This window comes from Takifugu rubripes, chromosome 3 (genome assembly GCF_901000725.2).
Source record: "Takifugu rubripes chromosome 3, fTakRub1.2, whole genome shotgun sequence".
Lineage (NCBI taxonomy): Eukaryota > Metazoa > Chordata > Actinopteri > Tetraodontiformes > Tetraodontidae > Takifugu > Takifugu rubripes.
The window spans coordinates 13,866,695-13,887,581 of record NC_042287.1 but is presented as its reverse complement, the minus strand read 5'-3'; the positions used below and the strand labels follow the sequence as shown (position 1 = coordinate 13,887,581).

General features: G+C 45.9%; 1 protein-coding gene across 2 annotated transcripts; it reads left to right on the top strand.

Moving 5' to 3' along the window:
* Positions 1-15: 15 nt before the first annotated feature.
* Positions 16-20,877, top strand: LOC105416281 (uncharacterized). Of its 2 annotated transcripts, XM_029833867.1 has the most exons (16): positions 16-129; positions 807-848; positions 931-2,599; positions 2,707-2,941; positions 3,030-3,305; positions 3,615-3,786; positions 11,581-12,088; positions 12,166-12,325; positions 12,408-12,524; positions 12,609-12,728; positions 12,809-12,965; positions 13,057-13,651; positions 13,735-13,888; positions 13,984-14,073; positions 14,159-14,354; positions 14,672-20,877. In XM_029833867.1, the coding sequence occupies exons 2-16, from the start codon at positions 833-835 to the stop codon at positions 20,350-20,352; spliced, it is 10,146 nt and encodes a 3,381-aa protein (XP_029689727.1). In that variant the 5' UTR covers positions 16-129; positions 807-832; the 3' UTR covers positions 20,353-20,877. The 2 variants fall into 2 exon arrangements, with proteins under 2 accessions (XP_029689727.1, XP_029689728.1); XM_029833868.1 differs by lacking the exons at positions 11,581-12,088; positions 12,166-12,325; positions 12,408-12,524; ... (5 more) ...; positions 14,159-14,354; positions 14,672-20,877 and having other exon boundaries at positions 3,615-11,334.
* The last annotated feature ends 10 nt before the right edge of the window (positions 20,878-20,887 follow it).

Genomic DNA, 20,887 nt, shown 5'->3' with positions numbered 1-20,887 from the left:
CATCTCATTGTCGACTGATCTCACGACATCTCGCGAGAGTATGCGTTAGCCGCTTAGAGAAAATGGTGGACCTTGTCAGTTAGCCGACCCACTTGTTTAATGTCTGGAAACTAAACATTTGTAAGCAAGGTATGGTTTCGGGTTCAGCCGCACTTTTCGTTCAACACACGTTCTAAATATGTCTGAGCATTGCGTCACGGTAGAGGTTTTGCTACGCCACAATTTGCATTTGTTTTCTATAGTAAGTATCGTAGCTGCTATCTGCGCAGAACAACCTCGGCCTGCCGTTACATTAATCCCTATATGCACAACCCGGTGTTTGTTGTTGTTTCGCATATTATTATCATCATTTTGCTGGCTTGATAAAATATTAGGCAAAAATCACGAAGAGGTTTCAAGATAAGACAAACGTTCAACCTGCGTTGATGTGATCAGCCTCGGTTTTTATCTGGCTAGTAACGGCAGTTCACTTAATATTTAGTGTTTAGAACATGTTTGTCTCATTAATGAATAAGGGAGAAACTGCAACATTAAAGCATTGCTGTGCTAACTAATTTAAAAAATTGCAGTGTTCATGATAGACCTAATAAAGGTAATGTTTTTGTGGTTACATTTGAGTTGACTGGTGTTTTTAAATATTACCATAAAAGAGACATATGCCACCTTCACCAATGTCATACAGCCTTTTCTTGCCCTGCATATGATTACCCTTCTGCTCAAAGCCCTTTTTTAAAACCTAAAGCAATATTCATAATAACAGTAAACTCTTGTTCTAACCTAACAGATGTGCATTTTTTTTTTTACAGTTTCATTAGGTGTAAATGTGGATAAAATGGAAAATTCCTCAGGTAAAGCTGAAACTTTACTCTTTGCTTTGCCTAAGAAGACTTCTGTATTTTTTCTGATAATCCTGTTTATTCCTGCTTATAGAAGAACTGCAGGATCAATCAGAAGAGTTGTGTAGCAGGCCGTCCCTGTCTCGCGCTAAGAAGTCTTGGGGCTTCCGACGAACCACCATTGCCAAAAGGGAGTTCTTGGAACAAGTTGGAGAGCTAGCCCACAGTCCCCCACCTGTTCGCAAGACTAGAAGCCGTCGTGGCACCCAGATACCCCTGACCACTCCAGAAACAGAAGAAAGCCAGAGACATACTCCTTCTGCTATAAGTGTTTTAGATGGACTTGAATGGTCGGCTCCATCCTCGCCTGTGGCAGAAGAAACCAAACCAGCCACAGAAACCTTCAACCCCAGTTTATGGCAAGATTGTGGCTCTGCCTTCCATACTGCTTTCTCACTACTTGGCGGCGGTGAAAGTTTTCAAGTCGAAATGCCGGATGCCCTCGGTGTCCCTGATACTGCGGAAGCTGGTGATTCCATCGAGCCTTATGATTCATGTGTAGAGGAATCTGCAGCGCCCAAAAATGACTTTCCTGATGGCAATCATGATGGTGAAATGCTTCTTGGGGAGATTGGGGAGATGCTAATGCAGAAAGATGAACAGGAATTGAGATGCACAAGTATCAGAGAAGTTAAAGGCAGAAAAGGAAGGGGCAGAATATGTGCAACAGATGAGTCTGCAATGCCCAATAATGAGGACTCTCCTGGTGGAGAAATGCTTCTCAGAGAGTTTGGGGAGATGCTAACCCGGAAAGTTGGTAAGGATCAGCGATACACAACAATCAGAGGAGTCAGAAGCAGAAAAGGAAGGGGCACGATATGTGCAGCGGATGAATCTACAGTGGCCAGTAATGAGGACTCTCCTGATGCCATTACACATTCTGTTTTAGGTGATTTAGGAGTGGATTCTGATTTGGTTTTGATTCCTCCACAAGAAGGAGGATGCAGTGATTGTGAAATGCTACTCAGCGAGACTGCAGAAATGCTAACGCAGAAAAGTGGTCAGGGAGACAGAGGTACAGCAGTTAAAGTTGGGAAAGGACGGGGCAGACAATGCACAACCGAGGAATCTGCTGTGTCCAGTCGGGAGGACTCTCCTGATATTACGCATTCTGGTTTAGGTGATGAGAGAGAGGACTCTGATGTGGTTTTGATTTCCCCACAAGAAGAAGCGGACAGCGATGGTGAGAATACTGTGATGGAGACTGGGAAGCTGCTCGCACCAGAAGTTGGTCAGGAGCAGAGAGACGCAACCGCAAGAGGAGCCAAAGGCGGAAAAGCAAGGGGCAGAAAAAGAGGAAGGGGGCGAGGTAGACGAAAAGCTAAAGGTAGGGGCAAAGGGAGGGGCAAACCCGGAGGGCTTCAGGCAAACGCAGTGGGTGATGAGCTGGTGATCGTTAGTCCAACCGAACCGGAGCAACAGGTGGAAAAGCTTCATGGTACCGACAGCCCCATAGAAATTTCAACATCACCTGCTCACTCCGTCAGCAGCCTGAGCCCTGCGCAACGATCAAACTCGGACTACATATGCATCGAGTCTGATGTAGATCAGGTCATCAATGAAACCCACGATCAGTCTGATGATGCGCCAAAACAGAGAGACAAAGAGGTCGACACTAACGGAGAGACTCCGCCCCTATCGGACCACGACGGCTATGACCCAGACGCTGTAACCTGCATCTGCCGTCAACAGGGCAACGACAGGTACACGTGCTAGTTTCTAATCAATCTCTGGGGATTCAGAACCTTGAACGCCTCAAGCATCTGCTGTTTTCACTTCCTGACAACCGTGGTGCCTTCACTGTTTTCAGGTCCATGGTCCGCTGTGTCAGTTGCCAGGAGTGGTTCCACGGCAGCTGTGTTGGTATCAGTGGTACTGAGGGCTGTAAAGGTTATGTATGCCCCACATGCGTTACAAAGAACCAGAGCGAGCACCAACCCGACTGCTGCCCTCAGCCGGAGGATGACTGCTGCCTCCCCAAAGGTTTGACACTCAGCCGCCAGGATGAAGACATGGCGGTGAAGCGCGAGCAGCAGGCTGTCGAGGTTAGAATAGCATTTGCAATATTCTGAGTCCTTGGGTGATTTACATTCTGAAACTCGACCTCATGATCTAAGATGAGTTTGGTTTCAGGATCCTCAAATGGTGGAAGAGGAGGAAGAGAGGACAGAAGCCCCTGTGATAAACATAGAACCTGAACCTCAAGCAGTGATGAAGAAGGATGGAACTCTTCCTCTGTGCATTGGGCCTGGTTGTCCCAGAGAGGCCCTCCCAGAGTCTGTTTACTGTGGCACTGACTGCATCCTTCAGCATGCAGCTGCCACCATGAAGACTCTCTGTGTCCCAAAGGAGCCCAAAACCAGAGGAGCTCTGCAGAAGAAACCTGCAACTACCACAGCCTCCGCAAAGGTCAGTCATGTCAAAATCTAGGAATCTTTTAGTATCTTAACTTTTTAGCCTCTCAAAGTTTACATTCTTAAGGCCACTATGACAGAATGTTTAAGATTTTTTTTTTTCTAAAACTGTATTTTACAATTTGTTTATTGTACTTTGTGTATGTTAGGAATGACATATAGCTGTTCTTATATTAAAACTGATTGCTATTAATTCATTGTCACCAGCTCATCTACGATTTAAACAAAAGAACTATGAAGTTAATCAATGCTTTTAAATTTCCATTTAAAGCCTCTTTATCTTTGTCAACTCTTTTAATCGCAGGGTCAGAGGTCATGTGGAACATCTAAGAGCCTCGGTGCAAACGCTGAGGATGAAGATAAGGAGAAGGATGGTGATGGGGGGCAGAAGGAGGCTGCCCCTCCATCACCCTGTGACCCACCTCCCACAGGAGTTCAGGCAACTTCTCTGCCCTCATCAAAGCTTTACACGGCGTGTACGTATCATTTGCTACTCATACACTTTCAGGTCACATCTTTATTTGCACATCATGCACAAACGGGTCTGCCAGCATCCCTGATTGTCCACCTTCTTTGAATGGAACACACAAGCACACACACTTCAAGCTGTTTCTATATGACTGGCGTTTCAGGGGGTCGGCAGGGGGTAAGTATATAAACTCTTTTCGAGCATTTGCTCCCTATACATGCCTGAATCTGGCTGAAACACCCCGGTCTTTCAACGATTTGACTATTTGTGTTGCCACACTCCTTCAAAGGGTCTCATGGGTTGAAACCTCTGCTGCAACACTGCAGCTGTGTGCGGTCAGTGGGTGTTCTGCATCCAAACCGATGCACACGGTCTCTAGCAAACGCTAATGAGGTCTCACTGTAAAATGCACATCTGCTGCAAAACAGAAAGAAAGGATCAGCTGTGTTGAATAAGCTTTGCGCAGCCTCACATTGATCCACGCGTCTGGAAGAAGACAAAGCAAATTAGTCGTAGTTTAAGCTTCGTGTACACGGGCGCTCTAAAACCCCAATGTCAATAACGGATGATATCAAGCCTTTATTACACCATCCAAGCACTCCGCATGGTCTTCATACTTCTCAGTACACAAAACCCAACATTTATTTCTCTCGTTGGTTACCTTCAGGGATGCCTTTTCCCTTTTCAACCATAAGCACTTGCTCGCAGGAAGGGAGGTTAGTTGCACCAGCATCGAAGACACGCCGCTTCATACAAAATGGTTCTATTATCTGCCTTTGCTGCGCTCCAGAAAGCATTTTACATTTCCTACATTTCTAAAACCCGCCACCAAATTGGACCAGTTGTTGCACCGAGTAGCAGCATTCTGACTAAATGGTGGCTGGGAGACCTGGTTCGGACGGAGGAATTGATTGTCGCCGCCGCAGATGCAAGCAGCACCCTGGAGGATCCATCAATGAACATGCTAAACAAGGTTCTACGTGGAGTTAGCAGAAGGGTTCGCTAACGACCAGCTGACTAATGCGCGGCGTCAGTCTGAGCCTTTGAGGAAGCGCCGTCACCTTGTTGGAAATGAAGAGGGCTGACAGTTCACACACCTGCACACCGGTGGTGCCAACTTGGCGACTTTCTTGCTAAATGTAGCGACTTTTCAAAATCGCTTTGGCAAATGGCGCAACTTTTTCTGGTGGTGCTGGAGACTGACGTGAAGGCGCCTGTGCCGCTGCCGCGCCCTCCTCCCCTGTTTCAGACAGCCTGCCTCCCGCTGCAGCCCCAGATGTTGTCAGAGCAGGGGTGCACTCTGCCCTGCGCATGTGCAAAACCGCCACTGGTCCCACCCTGGCGTCCGGTCCAGGGTGCGAATGTAAACAGTTCTTCACTGTCACAAGGACAAGTCAAGGCCTTTGACTCAAAATAACAAACAATAAACCCAAGTTAGGGCCAGACTAGTTCCCTGTGCCTCTGCATGAAATGCACGGTGCACCCTTCTCTTCCATTAACTCCCTTAACTAATTTGAGCAGGAAAAATAGTCCCTTCACTGAGAAAAGCCCCGTGTTTTACTCATCCTTTTTCCCTGCCCCGTTTCGACTCTCATGAAAATGGACACAAATACACTTTGAGGTCTGCACACACACAATCAGTCAATTCTTGGTTGTCAAAATCCTGTTTGAGAACAGGTGGGATTTGTGCTTTTAATCCTGAGTTTTAGTGCCAGTCGGTGCTGATGGCTGCTGTGCCACTGAAGATGTGTGTGTGTATGAATGTGTGTGTGTGTGCTTTTATGGATTCTGGCGCCTCTACAGTTTCGCACATTCGTCGTCATCATCAAACTTAACGTGCATAACCCGCAGTGCATTTCACCTTCATCCACACGACCTTTATCCTCTATAGCCCAGCATCAACAACAGTAAAATAAACCATCTTAACTGTTTGCAAAGAACACACGTACCCCAAACGAAATAGGACAAAAGTGCACATCTTAACTGGATTCCTGCCGTCGGTGCCATAAGACCCTTTTTGCACTCTCAACATTAAACCGCTGATGTGTTTTATTTTGATTTCCAGTCCAAACTCCTGGGGTTCCCAGGGAACAACGCTTCAGTAGTGTTGCGCCTCGCTGTAAAACCACTCAGGATCACATGAGCAGTGATAGTTTAAGGTGTTTACCGGGCCTCCAAAGTCCCTATCTGAATCATGCTAGAGTAAATCCATTACACGGAGCCAATAACCCACAGGCCTCCGCTAACGCCCTCAACACGTGTCTCCCCTAATGTTTTGACAGGTAAGAACCAGGTCTAATCCAGCCTGTGTGTCCTGGTAGCTCAATCCTGCCCCTCATTGCTCTGCTGAATTCAGATTTGGCTCATTTTCTGGCCAGGTTGACATTTTTAATAGCTCTGACATTTTCAGATTCCTGGGTGATTTTTGTAGTCAAGTGCTCTTATGAATATCAGAGTCCCACATTAATTTGAGTCATAAATTATACAGTGACATTGGAAAATTTAGGTCTAATTAAAACTCAATAGCTTTTATTAATGAGGTTAGAAAATAGTTATTTCAGGGTTTCAAATAGAAGACGGGATCTATAAACGCTAGTGTGCTAAAGTGAAACATTTGTTCCCCACATCCTTATGGACACTACCTGCACTAATAAAAATCCAGGTAGGAGGGAGCAGATTAGAACAGGACGATACACAAATACACATAAAACACACATTTAGCATTCCTAAAATCCTCAGTCTTCTCCGTTTACTCTCTGAACCGGCCTCTGCAGCTCACAGCAGGTTTGACCCAACAGCTGCCTCTCGAGCCAGAGAGGCCGGCGTGGTTTGGGATGTCGTGCAGTTTGACAGCAGGGTTGAAGTCAGGACAGGATTCAGGGTGCGACAGCGTCTGCTCACCAGCAGCCAATGAGGCGACCGGGCTGAACGTTGGCATCGCTGCACAGCCTCTGCTGAACACGAACACACCTGACACTTCGGTCAAACCAACACACGCACCCGATGGCGTCCCTGATCATTATTCCTCCACATTGCACCCCCCAGTCTGTGTCCGATTTAGAGTGGCACCAATCTAGTTTGGGCTCCTCGCACTCGCTTCCATGGACATTATTTTTCCTTTCAACATTGGAGTTGGACCACACACCCTGACACACACACGATCTTTGGTTTGAGAGCGTCCACATTCAGTACTGCACCTCCAGGGAATCATCAGGGAGTGTTGATGTCAACAGCCGGGCAGTTATGACTGTTATTGGGAAGATATCTGATGAGGACATTAACGAGTCCATTCTCCAGATTCGAGTTGAGTCTTCACTCACCGCTCGCCAAGAGCAGTCGTATCGACTTGAACTGTGTGCATTCACATGAGCGAGTTCGGCGCACGGTCCACCAGAGTCGTGACGAGCCCACAGGCGGCAGAACAGTCGGTCACATTGACACCAAGGTCAGTGTACCTGAAATGGGCTTTTGGTTCTTCGTGTGGAACGGAAATCTTTGGATCAGAAGCGATTCTTTTATTAAATAAAGTCAGTGGGTTCTGAACACGTACTGAGACCGAGAACCAGGCACATGTCAGATCTGGTCGTATGTCTGGCTTATTACGAGACCATAGAGAGACCAGCAGGGTGTCCGGACCAGAACCAGAGATGGGTGCATGTTCCAACAGGAGATCTTCATCTGTAACCTCTGCTCACACGCTCTGCTGCACATTTGTTGGTGTGTGAAGCACCACTGTACACACAAACTCATACCGAAAGTGAAACTGTCCCGTGACTGGAAACCAGAAGAACATGTCTAAAGTTGTTTGCCTGGAAAGTACCGAATTTCTCAGTTTTAGTTCTGCCCCATCAGAATACTTGGCTTTGTTCTTCCACTGAGCACACGGGGTCACCTCAACACGGACTTTTCCCCCACGTAGCTTTCAAACCATGAAAAAATTGCTTCTTTAGTAAATCATTTATTTTTTGTGATCAATTATTTTAATAATTTGTGTGAGAATGCACAGTGATTCAGTCTGACCAACAAGCGGTTCCTAATACTGGGATGTTGGTCATTGTGTACATGTTCTTGTGCACATTCATATTTGCACAAGGGGTTTTAGTTGCTGCATATAAGCTTAAAATATTTACACCAATTGGTAACTTTTCTTCATAGTGGTTGGTGCTGTTTTTGCATAGTCTGCAGTTTTATTGGAGTGATTTACCAGGTTACATTTTATAGGACACGAGCGCCCTCTACTGGAGAAAGGGGCGGTGTGCAGCCGCCTCCAGGACCTCTAGTTCTGGCGTTGTCTTTATTCTATCAAGCTTACTGACATTTCCTCCAATGTGTACTCAGCAGTCTTTTCTCCATAGTAAGCACTTATTCATCAACAGGCAATGTTGCGGTGCGTCCAAGTCTGTCTTTGAGCTTTGTAGTAACATTTTTCAAACTGCTTCTGCAAATAATAATAATATTATTGGGTTGGCAGGCTTCATTTTCTTGTTTTCAAGCTGGCAATGACTGGAACTCTTAGAAGTATTACCCCAAAATTTGGTTCACATATTCACTGTTTCCCTTTGGATAAATTTTTTTGGGCTACAAACATAAACGAGGCTGGTTTTAGCCTCTGCTCGGCCTCACACTTGCTCACTATCAGCTTCACAGCAGAGTTACCTCCCTGACTCTCAATCAAACAGGTAGTTTTGACTGATAGCATGTGCTCATTATTGGTGCCCAAACACTGTTTGTTTTTAAAAGCATCCAGATTTAGTAAAGTCAAGGTTGATTCAATTAGACGAATGGATCGGTGAAAACCAGCTCATGTGCGGAAGATCAGTAACACAATAAATGCAGCAGGAATGAATGTCTTAGGGCAGAAACTTACAGAAATGCACAGATGGAAAGCATACATCAATATCGGCATGCAGAAAAACAAAGGCAATAAACAGAGATATTGCGTAAGAGTCTTTAAAGTGTTTGAAGTCCTGTATTTCCGTGTGTGGTTGCAAGGGGTGACTTTAAATACCCCAGTGATGTTACAAATGTGGGCATTATGCAATACCTGCCAAGCACTTGCAGCAACTTCCTTTGGGAACACTCGTCTCTATAGCAACCTTCAGAGAATATTATGAAGATTAATGTCAGAGTAGCAGACAGACGAGAGGCCTTTACAGTGTTCCTGCACAAAGAATCAGTTCATGGTCAGTCAGGGTGATCTTCCCTCACAGTCGGGGAGTTTTCAGATAGCGGCCATTTAAAAGGAACAGGCGGAGTCAGAAGTGACTCAGAAATAGCCGATATGCGATGGTTACGTCAGCAGGAAAATGCACCCCAACAACCTTTGTTCAAAGCACCATCTAATCTTAGTCATGTCACACAGAGGAGTGAAATGACTGAAAGCAGATTTGTACACTTAAAAGGGGCATTTGTCAAGTTTTCCTCATTAAAAACCACCTGGGTATGAATGTAAAAATAAATAGCATCTGTCGTATTGTCATAGTTGAGTGTTAATCTATTTCTTTCTGTGATCCTCGCACTAAAAGAATCGATCCTCTGATGTCGCGCTATGAGACTTTCAAAAGCAGAGCCGTCGTATCTGTGAAACAACATCTGCCGTCAGGAGTTCTCAGGGATTAAATGATACCGGTCGGTGCTGTTAAGGCCTGAGTAACTGCAGAAGGATGAGCTTTACTCAGACAGAGCTCACTGATGACGCTCGTGAGGGACTTGTGTGGAGAAGAGGCTCCTTCCTCCATTTTCTTCATGCGTATGTCTTAAATGATCCAGTCGTCAGTGCAATAATCCCCCAGAGCATTACTGCCTCCAACCACAGAGGGTCTGCAGTTGTGATATCAGCCCGTGGTTAAAGATGATCCCTGTATATAGGGATCAGTCAGACAGTTGCATCCGTTGAGCTGTGTTCCGAGCATGGAACATGTCTTCGGTACTTCCTGGTTTCTCTCCAACATTGTTCTGTTCAGATCCTCCAACCGTCCAATCCTCCAGCCACCTTTACACAGTGAAAGTGTTGGAGAAATAGTCACATTTAGTAACATTTTATTAGTTAATTTACATATTGTTGTGGCGTTTACCCGTTCTTAAATGTTATTACAGAACGCATATTGTTCTAACAGTTTGAAACATTTTGAGCGTGTAAGATTTTACATAGATATTCATTTGACACGAGCAAGCAGCCATTTTCAGAGCAGCGTGATGTAGAGTTTTCCATCTTTCTGCCTCGACCAAACTCCAGAAGTGCACCTGGGATTTAGGCTGACTTCATTTTTAGGTTTATAACCCACAGGAACAACACAAAATAGTTCAGCCGTCTGTCCTGATCACTCCCCGATGTCCACATCCAGGAAGATGTTTGCAATAAAAATCACTGATGGCAAAGTCGCAGCATCTTCCTGAAGTCTCTCTAGTATCTTTGCACCATGCTGAATCATGTCAAACACCTTTTTTCTGGCTTTGAATTGCTGCTCCTGGTCCAAATGGTTGGTTTTTTCACTTTCTTACTCCTCCGGACGTCAGTGTGAAGGAGGAGCTCAGCAGATTCTGCAGAACTTTCCTCCAGGAAGAGCTTGAAGCTCCGGCGCTGCTCTGCCTTAGCATGAATGTTGTGGATTTGAGCCACAGGCACCACAACAGGATCAAACCCATGACCTTTGCTAAAATGGCCTGTTGACGGATCACATAGCAGTAATTCAGAATCTTTCAGGAAGTCAGAAGATCGGCGTTGCAGCGAGTAATAAAACCAGCGAGGTCCCGTCATAGCTGGTGCTCTACACTGCATGTTGTGGCAGTTTTCCAAGCTTTTCTTCCACAAATTTGTCCATCGCATGAAAATTTCAACTGCCTTGGAAGGAACGCCAATATCTCCTTTGTGGAAAAGTCACCGAACGCCGTCTGTCGGCTGAGCCGCCTCGGTTGCTACGCTGGCTTCCATCGGTTTAGTAACAAAAGAGACAGAGACTGCTGTTTCTGCAGGATAGAGTTCTCTTCTCTTTCTGGAGGCAGCTTCCCAACAGGAAGTCCTGGGAGAAGTTGCTGCTGAATGACGCTGGACCTCGATTCAGTTACTGACGGCCACGGATCGGACACACGTGTCTTTATGAAAGAGGAGCCTCGTTTCCCCACTCCTCATGGAGATAGCAAGTCTTTGATCTCTTACTGGTGTGACTGATCTCTGCTGATGTCATTGTTGCTACGGTAACGTGCTAACGGCCCAGCCGGGTCCGACTGCTTCCTCCATCCTCTCCGCTCCATTGACAGAGCAGCACAGTGCGAGTGTGTGACTTACTGCTAGTTCTTTATCAGGAAACACCTGTTCTGGTCATTGGATGGAAATTGGCTTTCAACAAGTGATCAATTAAATATGTAAAATTAAATATAGCTACTGAAAATGGCTGCTTTCTACAGTTCATGGTGACTGGACCAATGATCAAATGAGCTCTCCACATTTTTATTTGTGGCAGAAAAACCCAGAATGAGATCTTTTGAGTTTAGTGCTTGAGTTGAAGGACTGTGATGAAAGAGACATTTTGCTTTTACTTTAGTTAATGCAACTATTCATTTTGGCTGCAACTTCAAATATCAGGGATGACTTAAAGGTATAATCTAGAATGTAACAAACAGCTCAGTACACTTTTTTTTAGCTCATCATATATCCCTGTACAGTACAGAAGCCAAAAATTACAAATGTTTTGTATAAAACACCAATCTGAAATTAAATCTTGCTTTATTTGTTATTCAAAGACGGCAAATCAGTGTTGGCTTATATTGCCCTTATAATGACAAAATGGCATTTTCTTAACAGCTAAAATGGACAAAACACAGGAGGTTGAAGCTCCTTTGAAGCAGTCTGCAGAGGACTCTGCTGCTCACGGTGCTCCATCTTCTCAGCCTGCCAGTGAAGCAGAAACACCACAGGGTCACTCGCCTGAAACACCGCAGGAGCCGAACAACGGCAGTGTGCCTGCAGCCACACGCCCCTGCCCCCCCCCCAACGCAGAACAGGCCTGTCAGGTCACAGTCTCAGAAGCACCGTCCACATCTGCCCCCAGCCGCCATCAAACAGAAGCCCTCACAGTCCGTAAGAAAGCATTCATCATACCGAAGAAGCCTCCTGCTCCCCAGCCTTCGTCCAGCCCCGTGCTGCCTTCAACGTCGGGCCAGAAGCCTTCTGCGGCCCCGGCACTGGTGAACGAAACCAGAAATCTGCTGGTGCCACCCGCTCCCAGCGCTCCCTCATCCAGACCATCTCAGCCCAACAACCAGATCAGACAGAGCATCCAGAAGTCCCTCGTCAGCATCCTGGTCAAGCGGTAAGAGTGCGGCCGCGGGCGTGGGTCAAAACTTTAGGCTTCTTCAGTCTCGATGAGCTTCCGTTTCATTTCTGAAGGGTGGGTGAGTGCGGGGATTTGAAGACCTCCGAGAGTGATGTCGTGAAGCTCGTGGCCAGCATCGAGGTGGAGATGTTCGACATATTCCGCAACACAGACAGCAAATACATGAACAAGTACAGAACCATCATGTTCAACCTGAAAGACCCAAGAAACAAGGTTTGTTCAGTTAGTTTTAATGTGTCAGAATTTTAAATTAGCTTTATTATCTGTGGACTTAAACTGCCTCTTGTGTCTTCAGGGCTTGTTGTATGGGTTTGTTCGTGGAGAGATCAGCCCCTTCAGACTGGTCAGGATGACACAGAAGGACATGCAGGCCATCAAGGCCTCAGATACAACTGAAAAACAAACCTCAGAGGTACATTAATGACTGCAAACATTAATGACTGCAAAACCAGGCGGCATGTTTAAACCTGTCTGTTTTCCCTGTTTTTGCATCCAGGCTAAGGATTCTGCTGCCACTGCTCCTCCTGTGGCTAAAGTAACAAGTGTGTTGCCAAAACCAGAAGCAGTGAAAGTGGATCTACCCATCTTGAACCCCACCAGGCCGCATAGAAGCACCGTGTGTACTTTACAGCTTCTCTTTCATTTTAAAACATTTGGTACAGTTGTTGAAATGTTTAAGTCTATGTTGCTGTTCAGGAACAGAAGAAAAGTCTTCCTCCTCCGGCTGCGAAGAGCAGAACGATGCAGCCGATCCAGACCAGCGCTCTACCCGATATCCTCACCTGTATGCTTAAAGATACAACATCGGAACACAAGACTCACATCTTTGACCTGAAGTGCAAGATATGCACAGGTGAACAGTCTTCTTTAGTGAAACATGAAGCAGTATTAGGCACAAAGAAACTATTTGCATCATTTGTTCCTCTTATTATTTCTTCCCAAAGGTCAAATATCATCTACTGATGACGAGGAACCCTCAAAGAAGAAACCCAGAGTTTCTGAAACAAGAGATAGAAATTATCCCTCTTGGAGGAAATCTACAGAAGATGACTCTGCTCTGCCAGCACCACCTCAATCACCTGACCTGGATTCTCCACCTTTATTTATAATGGAAACTTCATCTCACCTTACCAGTGACTCTCCAGTCCTGACTATAGTAGAATCTCCTGCTTCTCCTACTATGGATTCTCCAGCCTCTCCAGTATTAGAGTCTCCTGCTTCCCCTGTCATGGACTCCCCTGCTTCCCCAACACCAGACCCTCCTAAAGCCTTCACATCAAAAAGTGCCCTCATGCCAGTGGTGAATCCAGCCGTCTCCATGACAACCATGACAAGACGTGACCCCCGCACAGCAGCAAACAGGTTCTCTGTTCTACCTAATAACCAGTCAGCCCCATATGCTCCTCCAAAAGAGACAAGATCGGTCCCACAAATGGCACCAGGCTCTTTACCACCACCACCACCACCATCAAAGGTGGTCCCAAAATCTATATTGAAGCCTTTATCTGCAGATCCAAGGTTCTATAGCGCCTTATCGAGGTATTTCAACAGCCATGATGTCAACACACATATGCTGCATCCAGACTCACTGCAATGAAGAGTTTTATACTTGTGTGTTTCAGGTCTGTCTCTTCGGGATCTCCATCTGTGGATGAGACGTCGCAGTTCTTGGCTAAACAGGAAATCCTGTGGAAAGGCTTCATAAACATGCTAACCGTCGCAAAGTTTGTCAGTAAAGCATATCTGGTTTCTGGACCAGCAGAAAACCTGAAAGTGGTAAGATTGATCAATGGGAAAATATACAGAGCTGTAAAACATTTAGGAGGCCTGTAGCTGTCGTTACCAGGATTGACAGGTTGTACTGTTTGTAGGATCTCCCTGACACCATTCAGATTGGTGGACGGATCTTGCCAGAAACCGTTTGGGATTATGTGGACAAAGTAAAGTCATCAATTACAAAGGCAAGTGAACCCCCCGCTCATCCGTATATTCTGCATTACTTCCTAAAATAAGTATTTCACATCTTTGTGTGCTCATGTCTATTAGGAGTTGTGTGTGATCCGGTTCCATCCTGCGACAGAAGAAGAGGAGGTGGCCTATGTATCCCTGTTTTCCTATTTCAGCAGCAGACGTCGTTTTGGTGTGGTTGCCAGTGGCAACCGTTCTATCAAAGATCTTTACCTGGTGCCAGTCGGTGCAAATGAATCAGTTCCATCCATGCTGCAACCTCTTGAAGGTCCAGGTGGGAAACTTTACCTACTTTATTTGTGATTGTTTGCATTTGTGGGCTTATTTAGATCGTAAGGATGAAAATATAACATATTGCATTTTATGGTAAAACATATTAAAGGATCTAATTTTTTTCTAATAATGCAGTCAAAGATTTTTATACTTTCCCATTTTCATGTTTAAGGTTTCCTTTATCTGACTTTGATGGAGAATTATCCCACATGTATTTTGTGAACTTTTGGTGACAGATTCATGAATACAACTTAATTTAAACTCACTGGACTTTGCAACTTCCATCAGCCCATTTTCTCTCTTTTGTTTATGCCACAGGACTTGAGACAAAGCGGCCTAATCTTCTTCTCGGTCTGGCAATTATTCAGCGGACAAAGCGCTCAGGAATTTTCTCACAGGAAACTGAGGAGAAAAGACCCAAAGTACATTTGGCCAAAGATCCAATGTGGATCCCCAAGCCTCCAGTGCTCTATGGCTCTGACAGATTGGACGTGTTTCAGCCCTACGATCCAGAGACACCTGCTAACTCTGCTGTACCTAGTTCGCCTTTACGTCCTGGCTCACCACCGGCTCCTTCCTCTTCTCTTACTAAACCATCTTCTTTCATATCAGTTAGACCAAACTTGAGCGTTGCTCTCTCTGTCACCGCTCCTGCCGCTCAGTCCCCCTCAACTAGTGTCTCTGACAAACCTCCTGTAACACCTTCGGGCGATAAGACACCACTTCAGACTATTTTGAGCAGTTTGTTCGGCAGTAATCCAACAGAATCGACAGCCTCTACTAATGAAAGTTCTACCAATATAAGTAGTGTTAAAAAGCCTCCAGCCCTTTCTCAGGTGGCTGCAACAATGGTTGATCCTATTGTCCAACAATATGGACAGAAATCCAAAATCAAAGAAATCGAAGAAGAAAACGACTTTGACCGACCGTATGATCCCGAAGAGGAATATGATCCAGCGGTGGGATATGGGATTCCTACCTTGAAAAACCTAGAAAAAACTCCAGCAGCGGGTCCAGCAGTATCGAGCTGTGTGGAGGATGATGTGGCATATGATCCAGAGGATGACACTATTTTTGCCGACGTTAGCAGTATTGCTGCAAAGCGCCCTGTACAAACTCAGATGTCTGATCCCTCTTCGTGCGATCCCCCAGTTTCCACACAGCCCGCAACACCAGTCCCCACTTCCACCGCTTCTTCAGATGGGATAACACCGAACCTTCCCTCGGGAACTGTGGTTGTCTCCGCCGCAACACTTAATGAACAGCAGCGGATGCTCGAGGAGCTAAATAAGCAGATCGAAGAGCAAAAACGTCAGCTGAAAGAGCAAGAAGAGGCACTACGACAACAGAGGGAGGCTGTGGGTATGTTCATGGCCCAGTTTTCTGCTTCTGACTCCATGATGCCTCCCCCAACTAAGACTTTGCCTCTCAGTCAAATGCCATCGCTAAAGGCGCAAGCAGACACAAAACCATCAGAAATGACTGACAAGACTGTAGAGAGGTCTCCAGAGATCAGTGCCAATGCAGAAAAACAAACTGTGGAGCCACAAGACACCTCGGTGCTTAAAGAGCACACAGATACGCCTATTGCAGAAGACGAAACAAACACAGAAGTCAAGGACGGTGAGACTTATTCCTCTGCTGGAGAGATAGAAGATTCTGATGTTGCGTATGATCCTGAGGATGAGTCTTTCTTCAAGGAAGTTGAAGATGGTCCTTTTGAAGGAAACGGTGGAAAGACTTATGATAGATCTTTGTCCAGAAGGAGCCGCAGCACCTCCCACAAGGGCAGTCAGAACTCTAGCCACAGCAGGAAGAGAAGGTTGTCACCAAAGAGGCGGGGCCACCGTGAAAGGGACCACCATAGGAGTCCTTCAAGAAAGCGACGTTCATCATCACATTCCCAGAAAAGAAGGGAAAGGGATAGGCACCGAAGAAGTGATGGAGAGAGGTCCAGACATAGAGGTAGAGGTCATTCTGAGAGGCAGGGTCGCCATCGTAAAGAGCACAATGTGCACCGACAGTCTCTTGGCAGAAGATCCTCATCATGTCTTAGTCAGCAAGATCATGTGTCTTTTTCACCAGAACATCAGAGACAAGCCTCCTCTGAACTTGAGTTATCGTTCACAATGGTACCTGTCAAAAATGAGCCCGATGAGCAAATGATAAGAAGTAATCTCGGTGAAAATCCAGATGAAAGTTGCACTACATTTTCACATGACCTTTTACAGAAAGTGAAGGTTGAAATATCAGATCAGCCAGCTTCCGATGAGCTTCTCCCAAATCCATTCAGTAACCACCATGACCCAGCTCAGGGTACTTCCGTGCAGGCAAACACATTGATTAAACAGCAAAGTCAAATTGAAAGTAAGATTGAAAGTATGATTCCTCTTAGAGAAATTGATCCACCAATTCGAGACTCCCCAGAAAGCCCTGATCCGGAGCCGCAGTTTGCCAAACCTAGTAGCATAGAAAAGAGGGACACCGCTAACGCAGAGAAGATGCAGGATGCAAGTATTAGATTCTCAGGGTCTGTTTCAAGAGTGCCTGGGATGCCATCCATGAGCTCTAGCAAGTCATGTCCAGATCTACCATTCCAAAACAACCACGGAAAAGGAATGACTGAAGGAAGAAATACGGAGCTTATGAAAGGTTCTGAGAAAAGCTTAAATTGTGAAAGCTCATTTATGCGAGGCATGAGCCCTGAGGTAAAAGGATTGCTTGGTCTTAAGAGGGAGGCAAACACACCAGAGCCAGGAAAAACACATGACAGACCAGGTGTGAATATTCCGCAGTGCAAAAATGTAGCAGAAGCAAATGTACTAGGAAGCGGCACTAAAAACAGTCCAGATTTTAACATCTCCATGGCTTCAGGTACTACAGTTCCAAGAGAAGATCTAATATTCCAAACAGACAGGAGAATTGAACAAACTGGCCAAGAGGTTAAGCCTTCTATTCCAAACATTACAAGTCCAGATTGGAGAGGTCCTGATCTTCCTGCTGCCGGTATGAGGAATCAAAGATGTCCAAACACAGGATTTGGTCCACATGTAATAGATCCACATTGTAGCGTTGAAGGATCAGACATGCAAGGTCATTGGAGAGGACCAAATAGGAGGGGACCGTGTGTCGTCAGGGGACGGGGAGGGCCGTTTGTTCAAGATGCAAGGAAATACCAGCCAAAATGGAGAGGTCCAAGCATTGATGACCCAAGGCAAACCGGCCAAGATTTTATGACATCAGGGCCTGTCATAGAGGCCCCCATGCATGAAAGAAGAGATCCAGGAAATCCACATTCCAGAAGAACAGATCCTGAACGAGGAGGTCCAAATGACAGCCAAGGGTGTGGCATTAGAGGACCCCAGGGAGCACCCTTTGAGCGGATAACCCCATTAGGGGAGGGGCCTGTTTCTAATGGCCGAGGCCAAGCAGGTCCGGATTTTGGTGAATCTTGGCTGGACACTGAACCATGGTTTGACCAGAGGAATCTACCTATTAAGGGTGCTGAGGCTGGACCTGGAAATCCACAGTTCTTAGGCCAAGACCACATTAGTCCTGAATACAGGGGACTTGAGCCTCCAGGTTACCCTATAGATCATCCAGGAGCTGGCAAAGGGGGACTTCAGGGTCCAGATTTCAGAGGGCCAGAACAGCATTTAAATCATCCTCATTCTGCTATGAGAGGTCCTGGATGTCCAGAAGTTAAGGGACCGGGATTAGATAGGAGGAGTATAGGTGGGCCACCACAGTCTGACAGAAGAGGGCCTGACAAGAGATTTCCCTTTATAGGTAATCTCAGACCTGACAGAATGGGACCTGGACCTGGGCATCCTGATTTTCGGGAAACAGAAGCTGATTGGAGGAGTCCGCCTATTGAGGCTTCTGGGTATATGAGAACAAGTCTTGGGGGTCCAATGGGTGCCCTGGAGCCTGGCAGGATTGGACCTCCACATTCAGAATCTTGGAGACCAGAATCAGACATAAGTGACTCTAATGTTGCTTGTCCAGCGTCTGAAAGAAGGACATCAGGAGGTCAAAATCTAATTGGACAGGAGCCTGAGTATCCAGGAGCATGGACAAGCGGCCCTGGGCCTGATTTTATGGAAATGCAGCCTGAAACACCTGGTCCAGGACATCACACTAGAAGACGGGGTAGGGAACCGTTTAGGGTTTCTGATCCTGGAAGTGAATATCAAAACATGGAAGGCCCAGAGAGTGCAGATTTCAGAGGTCCGGGACTAGAAAGAAGGCCTCCGGTGATGGACCAACCACACAACTGTAGAGGTTTTCCAGATATTCCTCGCTTCAGTCTTTCTATGCCTCAAAGATCTCCAGCAATGGAGGGATGTGAGTCTGATAGGAGAGGCTCACACTTTGGAAGAGTAAAACCCGAAAGACCTGCTTTGGAGGGTCCGACACACATCAGAAGAGGTTTTAGAGGTCCAGAACCCAATAGACAACCCTGCGACAATAGAGGTGCAGATATTAGGGGCCGAGAGCCCAATAGACAAGAACAAGAAGCCCCAGGATTAAGGGAGCTTGGAGATGAATTTGAACTAGGTATTAGACAAAAAGATCCAGTTCCAGAAAGCCATAGACATAGAAGAGATAACTGGCATGAGACTGAGTTTATGGGGTCAGAACCAATTCAAGGAGGTCCTGATATAGGTAGTCCAGGTTCGAGGGGACCAAGTCACATCTTCAGAGGTCCAAGAAGGCCAAATGCTGGAGGACCACGGTCAGAAACAGAAAGGTGGAAAGAACAAAACTTTAGGGACTCCTCACTGGAAAGGAGAGGGAGGGACTTAGAGGAACAATGGCCGAACAGAAGAGTGCCTGGTCTTGAGGAACATGAAAGGAATTTATCAGATGGTGATTGGAAACACCACCGAGATAGAAGTCCAAGATTCACCCATGAAAGTGCAGATGAGCAGTTTCAACATGGACAAGAACCGATGGAATGGAGAGGCCCTGAAAACAGGGGTCAAAAGATGTTACAGGACAGGCCAACTGTGCAAGGAAGAGGCCCAAGAGGTGACGTGACTGGTCCTGATTTTAGGAGTCCAGGGCTAGACAGGGATCACCCAGGGTCTACAAGGGAAGGATCTAGTAATGAAATGATGAATCAAGAGCGCGATCAACCAGACCGGTGGAGTTCTGGAATTGCTTTTAGGGGGTCAAGAGTTCCAGACAATAGAAGGAAAAGCCATGATAGAAGAATTCCAATCATGAGGGGTCCAGGACCAGATATGAGAGTGGGTCAAGATATGGAAAATGACTTTAGACCAACTGAGTTTAGAGACAAAATTAGAGGCTCAAATATGGAAGAGCGTCAGACTTTAAATAGAGGCCCGGGTTTTGAGACTCCTCCCCTAAACAGAAGAGCAGATATGGATGATCTAGAAAGGAGGGTTCCACGAGGTCCAGAATCAGAACGTGCTGGATCTGAAAGTAGACTCTTTACTTTTGAAGGTCCAGAGGCTAGTAGAAGGTTTTCAGACGGTGGAAGAATGAGATCCGAAAGACAAGGTGACAATATGGAAAGACCGACATCAATTAGAGAAGGATCAGAAGATTTTAGAAGGGTAAATAGAGGTCCAAACATGAGAAGACTGGGACCTGAACAAACCAGTGTGAGGGATTTAGCGCCTGATACCTCAGGAGTGAGACATGGGCCTGGTAGGTGGGACACACTCACTGAGAGTTCAAGGTCAGAATCAAGGAGAGGCAAGCCCGCCTTACGTCGTTTCAATAGCCCGAGTGAAGTTCCCAGATTCCAGGGTCCAATTGGGCCCCCGTGTCCTGGCTTTGACCAACAACAACAAGGAACGCAACCTCAGGGACGCAAAGCCGCTTTACTCCCCACCCCGACGGGGCCCATATGCTTCCCAAATCTTGCAGTGAAGAATCCTGGTAGTTTTGGTCCAGAGGGTAAACATGCAGGTTGCTCGACACCAAGGGGGAGGGGAAGAGGTCGGTCATTGAGCAGAGACCGATAGTAGACCAGCACTTTAAATAGAAGGTCCTGCAAGTAAAGCTAACAACAAACTTACAGTGTAGGATTTAGGTGCATTCTTTACAAATATCTAGACACAGTATGACCTCCATCGAGGACATAAGGGTAATAATCACAAGTCACAGAAGTCATGTGACTTAAGACACTGAGTCTACCGACGTCAGAGAAAATAGCTGTTTATGTGTATTTAAGTTAAGGAATAATTATTTCTTGGACACATTCAGAGGTAATGTACTGTTAATTATACTGGAATTCATGTTGTCAACGTGGACATCTTGATTTTGTTAACTGTGAGGCTTCTCATTTGAACCACACTGGGTACATGCACATTCAACTCTGATTCTAAATAATGTACATTTCTAGTTTGTAAGACTGACAAATGGTTTGTAATTTTTTCATTACTTATTGTCAGTGCTATTGTTCAGATATTTATGTTTAAATAAAATAAGTTTGTGTCAATTCTCTTTAAGAATGAAGAAGTCAATAAAATCTGACCTCCCCTTTAAAACTTACTTGTC